The following is a 19869-nucleotide window of genomic DNA, read 5'->3' on the forward strand; positions in this document are numbered from 1 at the left end:
CTAGTGGCTCTCCCCATGTGAGTTCTCTGGTGTTGGGAAAGGGTCCACTTCTGGGTGAAGGCTCTGCCTCAGTGACGGGAGACAAGGGTTTGTACTGTGTGGTTTCTGTGGCGGTGAGCAAGGTGGGCGCGGCGCTCTGGGTACAGGCGGGGCCCCAGTGGTGACAGACACAGGTTTCTCCGCTCTGAGTTGTCTGGTGTCTCCATATGTGAGAGCTGTATCCAACGGCTCTTCCACACTGACCGCATTTGTTGGGGTTGCCGCCGATGTGGATCCTCGGATGCTGGCTAAGGGTGTGGCTGGCCTAAATGCTTTCCCCTGAAGATGACATTCAACCGGTTTCTGTCTGTGGGAACTTGCCCATGGCCTCGAAGGGATGTATGTTGCTGTGAGCTCTTGTGCAGCAATCCCAGCACATGGCTTCTACCCCGTGTGAGTTCCTGGGCAGGAAGAAGAGCAGAGCTCTCTGAAACAAGGGTCCCCCACCTTCTTTCCATCCGTGAGGGGCGTCTCCAGTGGTCTTACTGTGTACAGAGGTGAGCACTGCCCTGGAGTTGTTCCCCCCATGTGTATCATGTCTCCGTTCCTCGGAAGGGTGAGTTCTCTCGTGTCTCCCGAGCTTAGAGCCCCGACTAAAGGCTCTCCCACACTGGGTAGATGGGTGTGCTGCGATCCAGGATGAACGAGCTCTGATGTCCCTGGCACCAGGGACCCATGGCTGAAGGCTCTTCCACATTGTCAGCAAATACAAGGCTTGTCTTCCCAGGACACAGCACACCTGGAGTGAGTGAGGCACGTGAGACCTCTCCCGTGCTGTGCTCCAGCATTGCCCGGGTTCCTGTGCAGTGTGAACCCTCTGCTAGTGGCCAGAACACGAGGGGCTGTGGCAGGATCGCTCCCTCACGTTCCTCCCTTCTTGACTCAAGGAATGCGTTCCAGCCCCTCCCTTCAGGAATGGTCGCTGCGTCTACCCCTGTAGGCCACTTGTAGTCGCGTGCCTTGTTCCTTTCCGGAATTCATTTAGATCTTTCTGCATGGTAGCATCAAACCCACGTCAACTGCTGATTAAATTTTTGATGTTTCTGTTTCAAAGACTATATACCCGTGAGTCGTGCTGAAGCCAGTGACTTTTCCAGACACTCGGGCGGCGGCTTGGCTCGAGGCCCATTTCAGCCGAGAAATGAAACTCTTCAGGTTTCTGGTGGGACAGCCCATATGCTCAGGGTCTTGGAAGACAGGAGATTGTGGGGAATGCTTAGCGTAGCCCGTGTCCAGCTCTAGTGTGGAAGGCCAGGGTTCATGACCCTGAAGCTTCCCGTTGACTTGCAGAGAAGCCGACCTTTGAGATGCCCCCGTGTGGGTCTCCCTTCATCCTTTATTAGGGAACGAATTGCCGTGAGCTCCTGGGTCTTGTACACAAAGAGTGAGTCCCAGAACACTAGGTGAAAAAGTACTGAAGTGCTGTGTGGGGACTAACAGAACAGAAGGAGAAAAGGAAAGAGGGGGAGGGAGGAAGGAATACAAAGAACGAAAAGATCATGCAGAGAAGGAAGGAAGGACGGAAGGAAGGGAGGGTGGGAGAGAGGGTGGCTTGAAAAAGGGAGAAGAGAAACTGGTAGAGAGGCATTAGGGGAAAGAAGAATTTTGAAAGTTGTGAGACAAACATCTGAGAGTTAAGATTTGAGCTTGATGAGAAAGGAAAGGAATGGAGTCCTTTACTCAGGAGCAGAAACCGGTTGTAGGGTGTTGGTGATGAGAACCTATGGACCAGATAAACCTGCGAGACAAAGAGAGTGAGGGAGGGATGCTGGGGAGTTTCAGAAGGGCAACGTCAACCACGTCGAGGACTGAGAGAGGGGCCATGTGAGGGTTTGAGTGCAAGAACCACAGAAGGGTCCGGTCCTCGGAGGACACAGAATGTGCAGTGGGTGAGGTGGATGGAGTCGGAAGAGTTGACAGAAATGGGCCCAACGTGTTGCAGGGTTGTTTCCACAGGAGCCCTACAAGAGACAGGACTGATGTAGGAAAGAGGTTAGCATTCAAGAGGCCGATGGTCAAGAAAGAAGTCTTGAGACGGCTTTGCTGGCAGGAGGTGATTTTTATTAAAGCACAGGGATACGACCCTTGGGTAGAAAGGGCTGCTTGCTGGGGTCGTGACGGGAGGCTGACTCTCTGGGATGGCATTGGGGGAGGTCAGGCAAAAGGGAAGTTTTGCGAGAACGTGGCAGGAGGACAGAGGACACCGAGGATACAGTTGGCTTTGCTCTTGTGAAGGGAAGGTGGTTTTTCCTGCTAGGAAGGCATGAATTGAAAGATGGTGGGGAGCTTCCTGGAGGAATGTTACCTTCCTCCTCTCACAGGTCCTTCTCAAGGGACTGCAGGTTTGAAAAGAAACTCTGTCCCTACGGACATTTCCTTCGGCCTCAGCCTCCCTCAGTGTCGTGGAGGGGAGGGAGATGTCAGGGCTTCAGGAAACGGAGATCCGGGCCTCTGGCAGGTCGCTAGGCTCTCATTAAGCGGGCCTCTTGATTCCTGCCGAATCACGAGGACTTTTACAAACCGAGGGAGACTCCGGTCTTGCCATCTGGGGAGAATCTGTTTTTTCCTTTCCTCAGCTTGAGGGCAGTCAGAGCGCCTGAGGGATGTCCCCCATATCCCAGGTTGGGGGGGCGGTGTGGCGTGCCAGCTCCTGCTTGGTGCTCAGCTAGCCTTCTCCTCCCTCCTCGTGTGCCCCTGACCAGGGCGGAGCATTGCGTGGTTAAGGTTGTTGAAGGAGGACGGTCTCATCTTCTGTAGCTTCTTCCTGCTGAATAGGGGCGTAGAGCTGTCCCTCCGCGTGGGTCGTTCCTGGTCAGGTGGGGTAGGCCCAGCTGGGGGAGGCCTCTGCTGTCAGAGTTGTAAAAGGAAGAGGCCGCTGAGTGCAGGGGAGAGCCTCTCCTCCCTAAACCTCTTGCTGCTGCCAAACAACACAGGCTGAGCGGGGCCCGTTTTGTGGGGCCGCTGCCAGTGTTGAGCCCAGCATTGGTCACGGTCCTGTGCGTCGAAGCGACAGGGGCGGTTCCGGTGCGGCACCCTCGGGGAATCCAGCAGGGGTAGGGCTGCTGCCCCTCGAGTGGATCCCAGGGTGGTCAAGGGGCCCTGGCAGTGCCGCTTCGTCCTGCATGTGTCATGCTCTGCAGGGTTGCCGGGGACTGCAGGGGACAGCCCCTGCAGCAGACAGGGGAGACGACGGGAAGGCTGCTGTCCCGCCCAGTCCCAGTTGGGCCCAGTCCCAGGTGGGCCCAGTCTCCCCACACAACGGATTGTTGTGGGCCCAGGTGGTTGCCTCGTGCTCCAAGTGTCCGTCATCGGCAGGGCCTGGGCAGCCAGCTCTGGGTGTGGCGGCCGACTCAGAGGGTCCTCTCGTCTCGTCCTCGGGGCTCCAGTGCCGTCCTCTGGTGGGCTGCCCAGAAGTCGTCTCTTTGGCCTACGGAGGTCCGGCGTAAGAGAGCCGTTCCTGCAGGCGTGTTTCCCTGTGTGTTCACGCCGAATCCTCCTCCGGGCCCAAATCGGAGCCGCAAGTGGGGCCCCAGGGCCCTCCTGGCTCCCTTTGTCGGAGCACCCCAGGAGCCTTTGGTGCCTCGGGGTGGTGGGCACACTGTCCTGTGGCGCAGCTGTGGAGACAACGGGTGGAGTGGTGTGAGATAGTGAGTGGCGTGTGGTTTAGGCCATGTCTTACCAGAGGCCTGTGGGGTTTGGGGGAATATGTCTTCTGAGGTGTTGAGGTGGAGGTTTCCCTGCAGGACCCATGCATGACGTGAAGAAAGGGGAATTTCCCGTGGGCCCCCTGGGGCTGAATGAAGGCTTCACAGCCAGGGTCCCTCAGGCCCTTCCCTGAGCGTCCTCCTCCATGACGGCGGGGTCCTCCTCCTGCTGGGCTGTCCCTTCCCCAGCCTCTCTGAGAGCCCTGGACGTGCCCCTTCTCTGTGGGGGGAGCCTTTGCCCACATGAGTGTTGCAGGTGGCGTGGCAGAGACCACGTGCTCCCGACCCCCATGGGAAGTGAATTGGCACAGTCTACGAGCTGTGGGCAGGTGTTGGGTGAGGTGGGAGCAAGCAGGGTGGCCTTTTCCTGGTGAATCTCCCCTGCCGACTGAGGGATCGAGGAGAGTCTCTAGAGTATGAAACTCACAAAGCAAAATGGTGCCATGAGGGGACCCACTACCTCCCACGAGGCATCTTGGAGGCTCGGGGGACTGGAGGTGTTGGTCAGATCGTATGGGAGTGGCCGGCAGACATGACTCAGCTGGAGACCGGGCCCGACTACGTGCCCACAGGGATGCAGCGCTGGGAGGGGTGAGCTGTCCTGCTCCTGTGAGCCCGGGGGCCTGTCTTGTTTGCTCATTTCTCACGTGCCTGAAGTGGGAGATGAGGCCACCTCACCACTGTCTCTTCTCGAGTAGTGTCGTCTGGGAGTCAGCCATCTGCTGACTTTTGCAGGGTGGGAGGGCAAGGCTTGTGTCGTGCAGAGGGAGGGGCTCAATGGGGGGCGTGGAGCCCTTTTCCAGAAGGTCACTGTGCCTAGGCTGCCTGGGGTCCAGTCCCTCCAGGTAGCCAGGGCCCTCCCTCCAAGATCAGCAGCTCCTGGACGACAGCGCCTAACCACCACAGGGAGTTGCCTGGATTAGGTGGAGGTTCCCCGTGGGATGTTCTCAGGTCTTCCTAGTGCCTGCAGGGACTGGGACCTTCCTCTCCTCTCCTCTTTGTGGTCAGAGGCTAGGGCAGCACCCAAGGGTTTTGTGCGGTTTGCCGAGGTGCCCACAACAGGGACTGGGCAACGAGGGAGAACGTGTGTCCATGTTCACCGGCCCCTTTTCCTGCCCGACTCACCCCGTTCCCGAGTCCTCCTCTTCTTCTGCTTCCCTTGTCGTTTGCGCCAAGTCCACCGAAGGGAAGCTTCTTGAGAGCTAAGAGCAAGAGCAGAAGTGGGCATGAGCACAGACTCCCCGGCATCAGAGAACCAAGTGTGGGGATACTCACACCCAGCCTCCCTTCCCGAGGGCCCTCCAGCCGGGTGAGCCGTGCCCTGCTGACTCCCAGCCCTCCTCTCTGCTCTGCTGTCTGGGGCTGCTTCCCAGAGTCAGCAGTGAGGGGTCAGGGTGATGGTAGGAAAGGGGTGAGGAGGGCTGCCCGGGGATTTCATGCAGCAGTTCCGATGTAAAGCTTGAGTGCCTGCCGGAGACGAGGGCCTCCAGGGTGGGCATCGTCAAAGCAGGGAAAGGGGAAGCGCTGGGAGGAGGCGCTTATGGACAGAGGAGAGAGAAAGCCCAAGAGATGGAGGTGGAAGTGCATTACAGGCACAGGGTGGCTCCTTCCGACGGAAGCGTCGTCCGTGGAATCCTTCTCCGGGTCAGAGAGCAGCGAGGATGCTGGGGTTGGCCATGAGAGAGGACAAAAGGGAGTTAGTGCAGCTGGCGACCCACTGCTCTGGGGTTGCTGGGCTCTGCCCTTAGTGGGGTGTGTCCCTAGCTCCGAGTCCTCCTTGGCCTTGGTCGCTTGATTTCCGCAGGGTACAGGGGGGTCTCCGGTTGCCCACCTGCTCTTCCCACCTCCGATTCTCTCCAAGACCCGGAAGCCCGGCTGTGTGATCCTTTCCCCCCTGGAAGCTGTCACTGTCCCTAAGACTGCCTCTGCGGGACTTTGTCTTCCTCTGTCCTTGTACTTGTCCTTCCCTGCTCTCTGTCTTCCTCCTCGTCCTCTTCCACCTCCTCCCCTAGAGATGCTCCATGTCCTTCCCCCTGCCAAGCTCCACCAGTCCTATTGTTGTCCAGGAGGGGGCAACCATGAAAGAGAGGAGATATGCTGGGTCCCCTGGAATCAATCCCCCGATCTGTCTGTGCTGGGAGCAGCTGTCATGGGCCTGGGATTGCTGGGGAAATGCAGGGAGAGATGGCCCACCTCCTCCCCACAGCCCATGTCTGCCCAGGGACTGGGATGACCTTCCCAGGGACGTGTTTCAGGGAACGCAACGCCCTCTGTTTCCCTAAGTGTTAGAGAGGTTGAATGGAGACGGGAGCATGGGAAATTGTGCAGGCGCCCTCAGCTGTTCAGGGCAGCCCTGGAAAGCATCCATCGGTGTGGTTACTGAAACACAGGATTCCTGCCAGTGCTCCTGCTGAGGCTTGCCGGGAATGGACGGGGTCGGGGTGTGTGTAGGGCCCTGGGCAGGCCTGAGGAACGTTTGCCGTGTGGGCATGCCTAGGGAGTGGGGAGCATGGCCAGGGCTGTGAGCGGCGAGGTGGGTTTGTGAGAGGAACCGTGACTCCCTGGCCCTGCTCCCAAGAGGCTCTGTGCTATGCCTCGATGCCAGCTGGTGAGAGGTAGAGTGGACCCGGGGCAGCAAGTGTGTGAAGCAGGTCCAGCAGCCCCTTCACACAGGCCCAGGGGACCGTGGCCCGCGACAGGGGTTCTCCAGGGGAGCTGCATGGGGGCGTCCTGCCCTTGGGAACACGTCCACAGGTCAGACTCGGCTGGGGTGTGAAGGCTGGCAGAAGGTACGATTTACAGGAACCTGTGTAGTGAACCCAGGGGAAGGACGCTTTCCCTTCTGCAGCTCTGGGCATCTCCTTGAAGTATAGCAGCTTGGAGAGAACCGGGACGGTTTGGTAGTGGAGGTTAGGAGGGAGAGAATTTAGACCTGTCTTCTACCTCCTGGCTCAGACCAGAGCGTAGTGTCGCGGTTCTCTTGCCCAGTAGAGTGCGGTTGGGGCCGCCAAGTCCTGAGCATGACCAGGTCTGGGCCCGTGCCAAGAAAGATTCAGAATCTCTTGTGCACCATTCCCGAAAGGCCATGAGCAAAGAGGCCAAGCTTTGACATGTGGCAGCGGCCAAGGGAGGCACGAGCAGCTTTGATGGGAAAGATCCTTCAAGGAGCCGCGCAAGGAGTCGAGTGGTGATGACAAACCCAGCCTACCCTAAAGGCCCGTGGACACCTCGTCTGTTCTTTTCATCCCGAAACCGTGACATGAGCAAATCATGCCTGTGCCAGAGCATCCCTGTCCTTGGTGGTTTTTGACCCACCTTCTTCATTCTCCGGAGCGGCAGGGGCAACCCCATGTTCCCGGGAGCCATGTCCCCATGTTCCCCTCTTCGGTGCCATTCCCTACCTGAAGAGACTTCGTCCTCACTGAAGGAGTAGTCCTCGATGCTCTCTACCAGGAGATCTGTAAGAACTGAAAGAGGAGCAATGCCATTAGGAGAGAAACCGCCTCACCCCTTCCTCCCAAGTGCGTTGAGATGTCTCTGGGCCGTGCAGCATCTGCCTGACTCTTCTGCTGTGCTTTCAGAGGTTCACGGGGCTGGCGGAGCCGGAGCCCTTGGAGGAGACGGGGATTGGAGTCTCATGCCTTCTAATGAGGCCAGGATGCTGCAGCAGCCACCTCAGTGTCCGTTCTGCATGCCCATGACCGCTGTCCCCTCCCAGCGCAACCATCGGAAACTCCAGTTGTTATGGGACTCTTGACGTGTGGCTAGTGGGAGTGAGCAACTGGATGTTTTCGTTCCCTTGATTTCTGTGTACTGCACTGAGATAAGAAATGACTGTGTACGATGGATACTAGACAGACTCATTCCTGGATCACTCAGCACTAGACACCAACCAGGAGCGAGAGACCAGGCCTGCTCTCCTGCATATTTTTCAGGCATCTGTGGCTGGCGTGACAGGGACGTTGATCAAGGGAAGACGTTCCCGGGCTCACACACACCCACCAGGTGCTGCCGGAGGTCTTTGGCCCCGAAGAGATGAAGGTGAAGCCCCAGTTCCTAGAATAAGTGGGGAACGGATTCCATGCAGCACGGATCTAAAGCATACAATGTGCTGCTCTTGGGACAGAGAAGCTGCTAGAATAGATAAGGGAACCATAAAGGAACACAAGGAGCCACGACGTTTCTGAATATGAAGAAGTCAGTGGTGGGTCTCTAGAAGCTGACCTTCCAATACCTTGGATGACTCCCCTGAGCCAACAGGAGGGTGCTGGCATACAAAGAGTCAGGGGCACCTGGGAGCCGAAGATAAATGGCCCCGGAAATGCGCTCATGTTGGCATCACGATGCTTCCCAAGAGGACCGCCCAGAAAAAGCATCCTCTTCTGAAACAGCGAACAGAGTGAAAAGGCAGCCCACAGATTGGAGACCCCCTTGGCAATCCTTATTTCAGAAAAGGTGTGTTCACTGACGTAAAGGAAGAACAACAAAGAAAACCAACCAAACAAAAGAAGACTGTGATTTCACCAAATGAAAGAATCGAGAAAAAGACTGGAATAGTCTGTGCTGCAAAGGGAACAAATAACTCGGTCAGTCAGACGTCGTACGAAAAGATGCTCAGCATAAGGCATCGTGAGGGCAATGCGAATACAAAGGACGCCGAGCTGTGGCATTGTAGTTAGGGTAGCGAGGACCCAAACCAGGAATTCAAACCCAGTACCCATGTTGGAAGGAGGCAGAAAATTGGAGACTTTGTATGCAATATGTGGAATGCAGACTGGAATGCAACTACCCTGGAAAAGCCCGTTGAGTGTCCTCGGAGAGCAGCGAAAGGTACTCCCGTGGATCCCGCGCGTGCGAGAGAGAAAAAGAGATGTTGGAAAATCAGATTCTGTTTCCAATACATGTTCTCATGAGAGAAAGTCTTGTTGGTTGCCAAAGAACTCTGAAACCCTGATTTGGCTCTGTTTCCATTCCCAGGCACTGAACCCCCTTGAGTTATCTATTGGCCCAAACCTCCCGAATCTAACAAGGCCCTCTTGCATGGACAGATGGCCAGCAAAATGGGTGGTGATTGTCCTGTCACCCCTGTTGAGGTTTGAGGTTCTTTTTGGCCACCTTGCGATGCCCAGAGCACCCTTCGTTCCTGCATGGAGGGGGCCCAGGTGCCGCCAGTGATCCTCAGTCCCTGAAGACGACCTCATTCCCCCTTGGATAGGACACCTTTTGGGCCCACCTGCAAGTGCCCCAGCAAGGACCAGTGGTGGGTGTGGGGTTTCCCTGGGAGAAGGCCAGTTGCATTCTTAGACACAGTATCTGCAGGGAAATGGTAATTCTCCATGGAGAAACACGGAGTGAATTGGCCCCATCTGTTCCCTGGCCATTGCCCCTTTGTGCGCGTCATCCCCGAACGGGCTTTTGCATGCGGCTGCCCCGGATGCCGCCTGCAGAAGGGAGGAAGTGTGTCCCAGCACTCAGTGCTTGCGATGAGGTTGGGAAGACGCATCGTGGGGCCTCTGATGCAGAGACGAACGTGTGTGTGTGTGAGTGCAGTGTCAAGAGGGAGGTGCTGTGACCATTCTTGCCCGAGACCTACCTTGGCGGGAGAACCCCATGGACGCTGACTCAGTAACAGGGACACACTTGTGTCTTTGGGGCACAGTCTAGCCCTTCCTAGTTAGCGACGGGATTTGTTTTCTGAGGGAATTGATGTGATTTTGCAAGGAAAGAACACCTCTTTCAATTGTAGGTGTTGAAGAGTTTTTCCATGTCACGTTCCTGACGTGACAGTGATGGGAAACGTCCCCGAGGACGTGGACACCATTAATCGCCATTTTGAGGGGACCAGACCTGTTCGAGAGCGCAGCATTCACCCACCTGACACACACACACCAACCCTGAGAATCACAGCACATGGATTCCCATGGAAACAGACCACGTGCCCAGCACCCGATCCTACAGCACCTAAGAGCAGCACGGTAGCTTCCGGGGCCAGGGTCACGAGGCCTGGGTTCTCGGTCCGGAACATGACCCTTAGTCTCGTTGCAACAGGATCTGGATTGTGGGTGGCTCTCAAGATGAAGCCTGCAAGGAAGCCCCACCTTGCCCCTTGTCCAGGTTGCTCAAAAGCAATGAGTGACTCTAGAGGACAGCATACTTACCACTAAGCTCCTTTTCCAGCCGGGCCACCTGCGATTATAGAAAAGAAAACATGATGAACATCAAGTCCTGCCTTGTCCTGTGTGCACAGCTCTTTTGGTCTCTTGGTGATGGGCAGGGTCATGGGCAGTGATATGGAATCCACCTAGAGGTCGCATGCCCTGGGTCCATTAGGTGGCACGGCGGTGTCAGTATCACCCGTGAAAAAGCTCACGACCCTATGGACAGTAACCGAACCTGCTGTTTCCTGCAGGGTCTTTGGAATGGGGCGTCCCTGGCTAAGAGTCGCTCTCTCAGGAATCTCTCCACCAAGGACATTGTACATGCCGAGATGTTTGGATCTGATTGCGAGTATCAGGGAAATAAGGGATGCTGTACCTCACCTGAAGGAAGGCTGACTTACCACCTTGGTGAACAATGGGCCCTCTCCCTCTGTGCTGTCCACGTCAAGGTCATCGTACAGGCTAGCCAGGGGATCTGGGTGGATACACACAGAGAATGTCGGGACCCCTATGGGACTCTTTGGGAATCGCTCGGGGAGCTTTGCTTGGCGTGCACGTGTGGACATGTGTGTGGAGGTGGGGAGCTCATCAGTATGGACTGAGCTGCAGTGGGCCCTTCCTGGATGGAGGACGAAAGGTCCTGGAGAGGAGCAGGGATGTGAATAGAAACTCTGCCTCCTGTTGGAGCTACAGGGCCTGGAGTAGCTGTGAAATAGTCCATCTCCAAGGCACACCTACTGCCTGCCCCCAAACCTGCACCACCTAAGAGCAGCGCAGTAGTTTCCGGGGACAGGGCCATGAAGCCACGGGTCTTTCCCCAGGAAATCCCTTTCTGTTACCCTGACCCTTCTTCTCATTCCGCCAGACCTGGAATCAGGGTGGTTCTCATCGTGGCTGCGACGAAGCCCCGACCTTGGCCCTTTTCCAGGTTGTTGCAAACAAGTGAGTGACTCTAGAGTACAGAATACTTACCGCCATCCCCTTCCAGCAGGGACACCTGTGATTTCAGAATAGAAAACAGTATGAACATCAAATCAGGCTTTGTCCTGTTTGCATGGCTCTTTTGTTCCCTGGGGCACCAGAGGAAGCCAGATGGGGAAGGGTGCTAGAGGCCCGTGAGCCCCAAGAGCAAAATGAGTTCTCCACAGATGTGCCCAGTCTTCCTAGAGGTCCCACGTGCCGGGTCCCACTGGACAAAATAGGTGCCAAGGAGGAATAGCTGCTACCCGTACTAAAGCTCCCTCTCCTCCAGATGGTAGGTGATCATGCTGTGGTTGTCCCAGCCCCCCTGCAATGCCTTCGGGGTTAGGTAGCATTTGGTAACAGATTCTCTCTCAAACTTCTCCCTACCCTTTCAATTGTGCATGCTGAGATTGTTTTTTATGTGACCTTGATTTAAAAAGACAGAAGAATTTTGTGTCTCCCCCAAAGAAAGGCCAGCGTACCACTCTGGTGTAAAACGGGGCGTCTTCCTCTGTCGTTCCTGTTGAACGTTCACCCGCCTGTCCATCCAGCCAAGCTAGGGAGAGATCCACAGAATGGTCAGTCCAATGGTGGGGCTCGGTAGGAAGAGCTCAGGGAGTTTCGCTTGGGGTGGGCGTGCCCGGGAGTGTATGGCGACGTTGGGTTGCGTGGGTATGGACTGAGTAAGCTGCTGCTGCATCGAGAGAGGTCAGGGCAAGGAGCAGGAACGGAGGGAGAAATACTGACTCTGAACTCGAGCTACAGGGAATGGAATCAGGGTGACCTCTTCAAGCCGAAAGTGGGTAAACACTAAGACACACGGTCCGTTGTACTGACGGGCAAGCTCTTCCAACCAGCGACTGTGTCGTGGTCATTGTCAAGACCGATTCGTGGCCGCTCCCACCTATCTCTCACCTCTACTAGGAGATTGTATTTCTGCAGAGGAATGCTGTGTGGCAGGGTTGCATTCAATGCAAGCACAAGTACCCTAGAGGTTTCTATTTGTCCCTGAGTCATGCAGGGTCAGGAAAACCAAAGACCCAGGATTTCTACGTACTGACATCTGACCATTCCAACAGAGTCCCCATCCACAAAGTGCTGATTCTTCCCAGTCTTCCTTGCCTGTGACATGTGGGTGTGTCCTTGGAGTCCGCGGGACCCAGTTTCCCGGGACCCACCTCCCCCAGTCAGGACCAGGCAAGTTCACGAGAGAGCGGAGGCCAGGCGAGAGAAGGGCACTCTCTAACCTGGCCATGTAGCAGATTGTCAGGAAGTCGGATCGGGCCCCGAGCTAATGATGAAGCTTTCCTGGCTATTGCCATTTGCCAGTGAGCCTTCCCTCTGTGCGTTCAAGATGGGAGCGTTTTTGTAAGGCTGGTGGTGATGTCTGGGTCGACTAAAGTAGCTTCTGATTCCTTTGTGTTTTGACCCTGTCTTAGGAACGTCCCGAGCTAGGACAGATGTGGGCCCCTTCCTTTCTCCCCATCCCTGTCTGAGGAAAGGGAATCCTGAGCAACCCTCCAGGTGGAGCTGGGGTCAGGGAGGAATGTGGTGTCCTAGGGGGGGTGTGTGCAGCGGGGATGAAGGAGGTTTGGCTTTGAAACTTTGACCCGTGCCGTCAAGTCCATTCAGTGGGAGATGTCTTCTGGTGAAACTCGACGGAGTCCGCACACCCACATGCCCGGTCCCGTCGCATCGACCCACGCGAAAACAAGCCCCAACCCTCAGACGCACCAAGCACACCGCCCGCATGACCTACTGGTTTCCAGGGACTGTAGCACAGGGTCCTGGTTTTCTGCAGGACACTCCGTTTGTTCAGTCCGCCCCAGCTTCCGTTCCCGGGAGGAACTCAGAAGGGGGGAAGCTCTCCAGACCAAAGGAGGAGAGAAAGCCCTACCTTGATCTTCAGCTACATCTGTCTCCCTAAAGGGAGTGATGGGGGAATAGGCATATGGGCCATATCCGGTGACCGCCTCCTGCAGCTGGAGAAAGGGAAACCCAGTGAGGATCCCCGCACCCTGTGCACACCGTGTGCACACATCTCTGTGCCCTTGGTGTGTGTCGTAAGCAAGCTAGATGGGATGCGGTCATTGAGTCTATGATCCAGAGGAGGAGGAAATGACCTCCCGAAAAGGCTCCGGCTTGTTATGTCAAAACTCCCCCGTCCATTTTCTTCAGCAACTCATTCCAAAGCCATTTCCCATAGACAGAATGACCTGGTGGAAAATGCTCACGACCATCCATTGCCTAAGCAATGATGGTGATGTTTTCTCAGTGCCCGTCTCAATCCGCTGTCCATTAATGGTATAACCACATGGCAGGCTCTCAGCACCAAGGACATTGTCTCTCCCCTCTGGCATGTCCATGCTCAGATGTTCATGGAAAGAGAAATCAAACACTGGCTGTCCCTCAGAAGCACAAAATGACTTTAGCGAGGTGACCCAACGGTTCATACATTGAAGCTTCTGCCTTCAGCTCAGGACTTGATCCTAGGGTCCTGGGATGGAGGCCCACATTGGGCACCCTGCTTGAAAGGGGAGCCTGCTTCTTCCTCTCCCTCTGCTACTCCCCCTGCTTGCGCTCTCGTGCGCACTCGGTCTGTTTGTCTGTCTGTCTCTCTCTCTCTCCTTCTCTTTCTGTCTTAAATAAATAAAAAGTTGAGGAACAATGAGTTTACCTGAGGGAGAGTCGGAGTTTCCTCCTCAGCCCTCAAAGTGGGTAGTAGCTCTTCCATCAGGTCATCGTGGAGAGCTAGGAGGATACAGAGGCACCGTGAGGACACTGGTGAGGCTGCTCAGGAAGTAGGCGGGGATTTTGGATGGATGAGGACAGGAGGGGAGTGTGCGCGTGGGGGAGCGTAGGAGGTACGGGCGGCACTGCTGCCGGGCCTTGTCCTTGGTGCAGAGGGGAAGGGATGGGAGAGGAGCAGGGAGGAAATGCGAAGAGGGTTCTTGTCTTTCTAGCTAAAGTGAGCCCGATCAAAGCCAAATAGCCAGTCCAGTACATGGGAAGCCTAAGCTGGCTTCTGTGTGAGGACCGAGTCCCATAACCTCTCCTGACTGACGTGCCACTAAGGCGTCCCACGCTGCTGCTTTGGACATCAGCTCTGGGCCCAAGATCCCCACCTGCTGCGACTATATGCATCACGTCTCTGTAAGATTTTGCACGGCCTAAAAAGCAGCCTCACTTGCCAGGCTGCATTCAACCCTCAGGAAAGGAGCCTAGTAGTTTGCTTCACTCATCCTTTCTTTGTCTTCAGAAAATGCCATGTGCAACACTGGAGAGCACGGACATCTTAGCTTCTGTAAACAGCCATCACCGTCGATGAGTGTGATAGAATCCTTCCACTGTTCTTGAGCTGTCCCGTGTGTGTGTGTGTGTGTGTGTGTGTGTGCGTGTTTCCTTTGTGCGTGTTTCCCGTAAAGACAGTGGCTGTCCGAACCCTCCCAGGTGTTCTGACCAGTGGAAAGTTGCTTACACAGTGGAGTCTTGTTGGAGTGTGTGTTGATAGGCTGTCGGCCTGCTTTGCAGGAGATTTGCTCCGGGGATGTTGCGTGTAAAGCTTCCACCCAAGCTTGACCTTGCTTTCCTATTGGCTAGTGGTATTTGAGTGTGTGCTTAGAGAATCTGAACCTTCCTGAGGCTTAGGGAAATCTTATCAAGTACAGTCAGTTCCCTCCGTGATGCTTTTCTGCCATTGGTCGGTCGTGTGTACACACTGAGACCGGCTATGACTGATGTTGCCCTGTTCTGTCCTCCACGGGTCCACACGCTTTCCAGCCATGTGGGCTTGAGCACGAGGATGTGGCTTTTCTCTGTGCACTTGACTCCAGGGACCAGGCTGTAATCTTGAACGTGGGCTTCTAAGCTTGCCCTGGCTTCTGTGTCCATGGAAGCCACTGTGTCATGTTGGGTCCTGTGGGGGACCATCATAGAATCTAGGTATTTGGCTGTGTGCACAGATGCTTATGGCCCTTTGCTAGCTAGCACCCATGGTACATCATGACCCCCCCTGGCTGAGGGACTAACACAGGTGGGTAGGCCAGAGCAACTTTCAGATTGGAACCTGAGCTCCAATCTTGGCTTTCCAAGTAGGAGGTCAAGGGTTTGGTCCCTTCATCTCTGCACCATGCCCGTCTCAGGAAATCAAAGGGAAATGTCCTCCAGGTACAGCTGTGGTGGGTAGGGGAAGGAGTATGTCAAGTGTGCCAGGGTGATGAGAGTGTTTTGGAAGGGGGGCACTGTGACTGTGGTGGAAGTGTGAGAAAGATCTCCTGGGAAAGGCACACAATCACGTTCCCAAGCATAACGCATGGGGACACATACACACACCTGCACACCCCCACGCACACCCCCACGCACACAGGGCCTTCATCCCACGTGCACACAGATCAGCTCTTCCCTATGTACGAGTTCTTCCAGGCCCTGTTCGACGTGGTGACCGTGCCTCACCGGACAGTCTCGGTCAGTATCCCCCACCCCCCGTTCCTTGTTGGAACCCAGAATCAGGGGGCAGGCTTCTTTGTACTCTAGATTTCCTCCCCAGAGCCCGATGCTCTTAAATACGTACAGCTGTCCTTGCTCCCAGCGTCTACCTGCGATTGGGGAAAAGGAAACACAGTGAGGATCCCAGCATCCTGTCCTCTGTTGGGCCAGCTCTTTGGTTTGGGGAGGACTTCAGGCAGTTAATTGGATGAGGTCCCGTGGTTGAGTCCATGTCCCCCCACCCGAGTTCAGGAGGACCGTTTGAATGATGCTGGAGCATCATTCAATCTCCGAAGTCCATTCTGATCAACAGACAGAACGTTCTCTTTCAAGCAGAAACCTTGTGTTTGATCCCATGGAGTTTGTAACTGAGGCTGTCCTGTGTCATCACCCTTTTTGGGTCCACTGTGCGTAAGAGGTCAGACCCAGCATTCTTCTATGAGGGGAGGCTGCTGCCCCCTTCCCCTGGGAGGTAAAGTGCCCGATGTTCATCAAACTCCACTGATGGAAGAAATCAAGGAAGCACCATTTATGTCTCTGAGAAAGAGAGGTGAGCTTACCTCAGGGAGAGTTGGGGGACCTTCCTTTTTCCAGCCCCTAGGAAGGTGCTTGGACTGTCCCTCCACCCGGTCTAGGAAAACAGAGAGGAGCTGTCAGGACATTGGCTGCACTACTCAGGAATGACTCGGGGAGTTAAGTCTGCTGGATGTGGATGCGGGGCCAGAGGGAATGGACGTGAAGGGTGACCACGCAAGGCCTGTGTTGGACACAGTGGTGGAGACAGTACACAGTGCTGTACACAAAACACAGAGGAGGGGAGCAGGATGGAAAAGGGAAATGGGGCCTTGGCTTTCTAACGGAGGGGATGTCATCAGTGGGAACTCTCAGCGTCTGTCTGGGAAACACTCAAGGCACCCTGGGTTTCAGGGCGCAGTCCCCTGAGCCTTCCTGCCCACTGTGAAGCCAAGCCAGCTTGCCACTTCTTCAGCTGGTCATGGGGCCTGTTCAGCTGTCTCCCCTGCACCTCTGCTGTGGGACCCTATCGCTCCTCTGTCGTGCCTTGGAGTAGTGGGTTTTTCGGTGATGGAATCTAAGTACTGGGGACGGTTGTATTTGTTAGTACGCGTCCGTTCGGTGACAGTGCTGACATCCGTGATGCTTTGTAGACCGCACTGCCATCTATGGGGAGAACGTTGCCATCCTATCCCCTGGCCCCTCTGTACCCGTGACGACATGACCGGCCCTCCCCGTTTCCTCCCTGCACCGTCCCTTCCACTTTCTGGGTCTACGAATGTCCCTACTGGAGTGTCCTCAAAGCCTGGGATCGTGTAATGTACCTCTTTCCTTGTGTGCTTGCTTTCAAAATGCGTGTTAGGTTTCCAGGGCCCATCTGTTTCGTAAAATATTGGAAACCTTTGTTTCTTCTTGCGCCTGAATTGCACTCCATGATGCGTATGGATGCCATTGAATGTGTTCTTTCCTCCCGTGATGGATTTGGGGGCAGTGCCTGTCTGGGGCTATTGGGAACCCCGCTGTGTGAGACATTAGTGCGCAGATTTCTGTGTTTCCAAAATGAGAAGACGTCACCGAAGGCATTGGCCCCATTTGTAGAACGGTAACCACGTGGAATGTACTGGGTACTTCAGTTCCCCAAATGTGGCGAGGTCGTTTTGTTCCTTTGAAGATACGTAGCACACCCATGTAAGATGTGGCTAATGGGCGGAAGTGAAGGGGGGGGGGCATCGTGAAACCTCCTGTCGTATTCTGGCCCATTTTTCTGTTCAGCGGAAAACATAGTCTCTTCCTTCCTACACATCTAAGAACCATGTTTCCTGGGGAGACCTGTAGGGACCTGTGTGTTCCAGAACGACCTAAGATCTATCCCTTCAGCTAGTAGACACTTTTTTCCTGTGCCCCTTGGGTCCAGTTTGAATGAGGATCTCATCATGACCCGTGGACGTAAAAGGGGACGGACGGACGGCATAGAGGGAAATGGCTACCAGTGAAATCAGAGGACAATGTGTCTCAGCAGTTTTAAAGGCTTCGGTTATGTATGTGCTAGTGAACGACAGAATGTGTCTCCAATCTACGTAATGAGTCAATCCCCAACGTACCTTCCTTGGTGTCCTTGATGATGTACACCTCATCATGGAAGGAGAACCGCACTCTCTTCTTGGGTCCTCGTGGAGGGAGGGGCGTGGGTGGGGGCGTCTCCACATCGTCGAGGAAACACTCCCCACAGAACTCTGGGAGACGCACAGAAATAGAGAACAGTGTCGGCACCTTGTCGTCAGGAGCCCATAGGGGGATTGGACATCCTTTCCTTCTGGTCCATCCGTCTCCTGCCCCTACTCGCCAGGTGCCCAGCAGGCATTCCTCCCTCCAGGTGGGACTTAGGAAGAGGTCACCATGTGCTGTGCTCTGAATTCAGCCCCCTCCCACACCCACAGGTTCTGTGGGCAACGGCTTGTATGGAGCAGAGACAGGACAGAAACGCAACAGAGTGCCGTGAGCACGCGTGATGTCCTCAGTCACAGCCATTGAGCAGCCACACCTACCCGAGAGTGTTCCCCAGAACCCTCTGTGCCCGCTTCCTTGCCCTCCGGCCTAGACGTTAGTGTGCCGCCACGGTGTCCCAAGTGATTGAGTCTAAGGAGCACCTGGGACCTAGGGGAGGACTGGATGCTGCCCAGCCGCTCCGCAGGTGTTGAGGAAGGGACCGCCTAGGGACTCAGCTAGATGGCTGGCTGTGGTTGAAGCCACAGTGGAGGACAGTGGAGGGCCCCGATGAAGGATTGATCTGGGACAGGGATGTTGTTGTTTCCCTGTGGCCAGAGATCCCCCCCGCCCCTGACACCAACCCACGGCCCCTGAGGAAAGGTCCTGAAGCCCTGAACCAAGAGCTGCCCTCACAATCTGAAATTCCTCTGTGCCAGTGTTTCTGTAGGGGAGAGCAAGGGCCACGAGACCAGCCTCAGTCCTCACTCACATCTGTGTTTGGGGCCCTGACATCAACTATGTGGCGGTTTCTGCCCAGTGGGGCCCTAGTGAAGGACCAGGAACGGGTAGCATGGGCCACGTTCCCTCACCTCTCTGCAAGGTCAGCCCAGTCGCCAAGGCTGTCCTGAAGGCCAGTTGCAGCCCACGGCTCCTGGGGTTCTGCTTGGCTCCCAAGGTGATTCAGACTCCCAACGGTCACATAGGACCCCGTCGAGAACTCGCTTGCCTTCCGCTCCCACAGGTTACACTTTGACCCCACCAAGAACACGCTTGCCTTGAGCTCGCCAGTCCCGAGGAACAGTCGATGGTACGAACGATCATGGAGGTGGCCATGTGGGCTGGCCATGTGGGGTGGTTGGTTTCAGGAAGGAGACGGATGATGCTGAGGGGCCCGCTCTTGCCATGCGGACTGCTCTGAGGAGCCTGGATGGAAGTGAGGCTACCCTGGCTGGCGTGAGTCCCTCCCTACTCTCTCATTTTTGCCAGCATCCCCTGTCTACTCTCAGGTCTCTTGATCCCCTCTGGAGACTGTAGGTTAAGCGGACAGTCTCCTGTCTCCCTCCCTAGGCCGGGCCTGGAGAACCCAGCCCAGCAGTACCTTTGAGACCAGCAGACAGTCCACTGTGCAACTGCCGTGTGTTCTGTCCACCCACCCGGTGGCACAGCCCGTTCCCGTGCACTCCCCGGCATCAAGCAGACGGCCCGTGAAACCCTGCACATCAACCCATGAGACCACCCCGCTATCTTCCAGTGTCTCTCCTTCTAAAAACAGCTGCATTTCGACCGCTGACCCTTCCTCTCCGATTTTGTCGTGTCCATCGGGAAGAGGTGACCGGCAATTCCTCCCCCTCAAATGTGGTGCCTGGGTCGCACCAAGGTTCTCCTGATCCGGGGACAGCAGTGTGGCGTGTGACCTGTGTGTTGTCCCTTTAGGACTGTGTCCGAAATGGGTATTCAGAAAGAGTATGGTTTTCTGAACGTAGAAGTACTTTAAGGATGGCAGCTTCCCCACGAAATCCTAGCGAAATCATCCAGACAAACGAACAAGCACAGGCATCGAACCGGGTGGAGGAATCAGAGGGTTGAGCGGAAAAGCCAAAGGGAAGAAGCCTGTCTCTGTGAAAGGGAGGCAACCAGCTCGAGAGAAGAGAATTGAGAAAATCGATAGGCACATACCCGTACAACAGCAGTTAAGATTCCCCATCGTGGGGACTTCTACAGCCGCTCACCAAACCGCCACAACCTCGGCTCACAGAGTGACAGTTGAAACGGAAGGATGGACGCGTGTCATCAGGTCACCGTGGCGATGGCTCATGACAGAACTCTGAGGGTGAAGGCATCCCTGCACACTTCTGTGGGGTCATGGAGGGAAGTGGGTTGGAGAGGAGTCGTTAGATGATAGGCATTGAGAAAGGCACTTGTGGTCAGCACTGAGTGGTGGAGAGAAGTGATGAGTCCCCGAGTTGTACTGCAGAACGCAATACTGCGCTGTATGTTAACTACCTGCATTTTTGGACATC

The 19869-nt window shown here is 55.5% G+C and overlaps 3 protein-coding genes across 7 annotated transcripts in view; 1 reads left to right on the forward strand and 2 right to left on the reverse strand.

The window, feature by feature from the left end:
• Window positions 1–19869, forward strand: part of LOC309859719 (uncharacterized protein) — a 284862-nt gene that overhangs the window by 140155 nt on the left and 124838 nt on the right. The gene's annotated exons all lie outside the window — the stretch shown is intronic.
• On the reverse strand, window positions 2661–10979 carry LOC309858645 (uncharacterized protein). Of its 2 annotated transcripts, XM_082719009.1 has the most exons (7): window positions 10874–10979; window positions 10303–10376; window positions 9902–9929; window positions 7145–7210; window positions 5334–5407; window positions 4869–4945; window positions 2661–3653 (listed from the first exon to the last, which is right to left on the reverse strand). In XM_082719009.1, exons 1-7 carry the CDS (start codon window positions 10929–10931, stop codon window positions 3521–3523), a joined length of 510 nt encoding a protein of 169 aa, XP_082575135.1. In that variant the 5' UTR covers window positions 10932–10979; the 3' UTR covers window positions 2661–3520. The 2 variants fall into 2 exon arrangements, with proteins under 2 accessions (XP_082575135.1, XP_082575134.1); XM_082719008.1 differs by lacking the exon at window positions 10874–10979 and having other exon boundaries at window positions 10303–10740.
• LOC309858630 (uncharacterized protein) lies at window positions 11073–19583 on the reverse strand. Of its 2 annotated transcripts, XM_082719006.1 has the most exons (6): window positions 19526–19583; window positions 17464–17595; window positions 15910–15980; window positions 15435–15459; window positions 13542–13615; window positions 11073–12846 (listed from the first exon to the last, which is right to left on the reverse strand). In XM_082719006.1, exons 1-6 carry the CDS (start codon window positions 19551–19553, stop codon window positions 12589–12591), a joined length of 588 nt encoding a protein of 195 aa, XP_082575132.1. In that variant the 5' UTR covers window positions 19554–19583; the 3' UTR covers window positions 11073–12588. The 2 variants fall into 2 exon arrangements, with proteins under 2 accessions (XP_082575132.1, XP_082575133.1); XM_082719007.1 differs by lacking the exons at window positions 15435–15459; window positions 15910–15980.

Source organism: Mustela nivalis, assembly GCF_964662115.1.
Source record: "Mustela nivalis genome assembly, chromosome: 2".
NCBI classification, from domain to species: Eukaryota; Metazoa; Chordata; class Mammalia; order Carnivora; family Mustelidae; genus Mustela; species Mustela nivalis.

Excerpts from the sequence above, each read along its gene's own strand:
- LOC309858645 (XM_082719008.1), bottom strand. The coding sequence starts at position 10,467 with ATGTCCACACGTGCACGCCAAGCAAAGCTCCCCGAGCGATTCCCAAAG. Across the intron at positions 9,930-10,302 it reads GCCCATTGTTCACCAAGGTG|GTGGCCCGGCTGGAAAAGGA; the intron begins GTAAGTCAGCCT and ends CTATAATCGCAG. Across the intron at positions 7,211-9,901 it reads GCTGGAAAAGGAGCTTAGTG|TTCTTACAGATCTCCTGGTA; the intron begins GTAAGTATGCTG and ends CTCCTCTTTCAG.
- LOC309858630 (XM_082719006.1), bottom strand. The coding sequence starts at position 19,553 with ATGGGGAATCTTAACTGCTGTTGTACGG. Across the intron at positions 15,460-15,909 it reads GTCCCCCAACTCTCCCTGAG|GTAGACGCTGGGAGCAAGGA; the intron begins GTAAGCTCACCT and ends CCCCAATCGCAG. Across the intron at positions 13,616-15,434 it reads CGCTGGGAGCAAGGACAGCT|CTCTCCACGATGACCTGATG; the intron begins GTACGTATTTAA and ends GTATCCTCCTAG.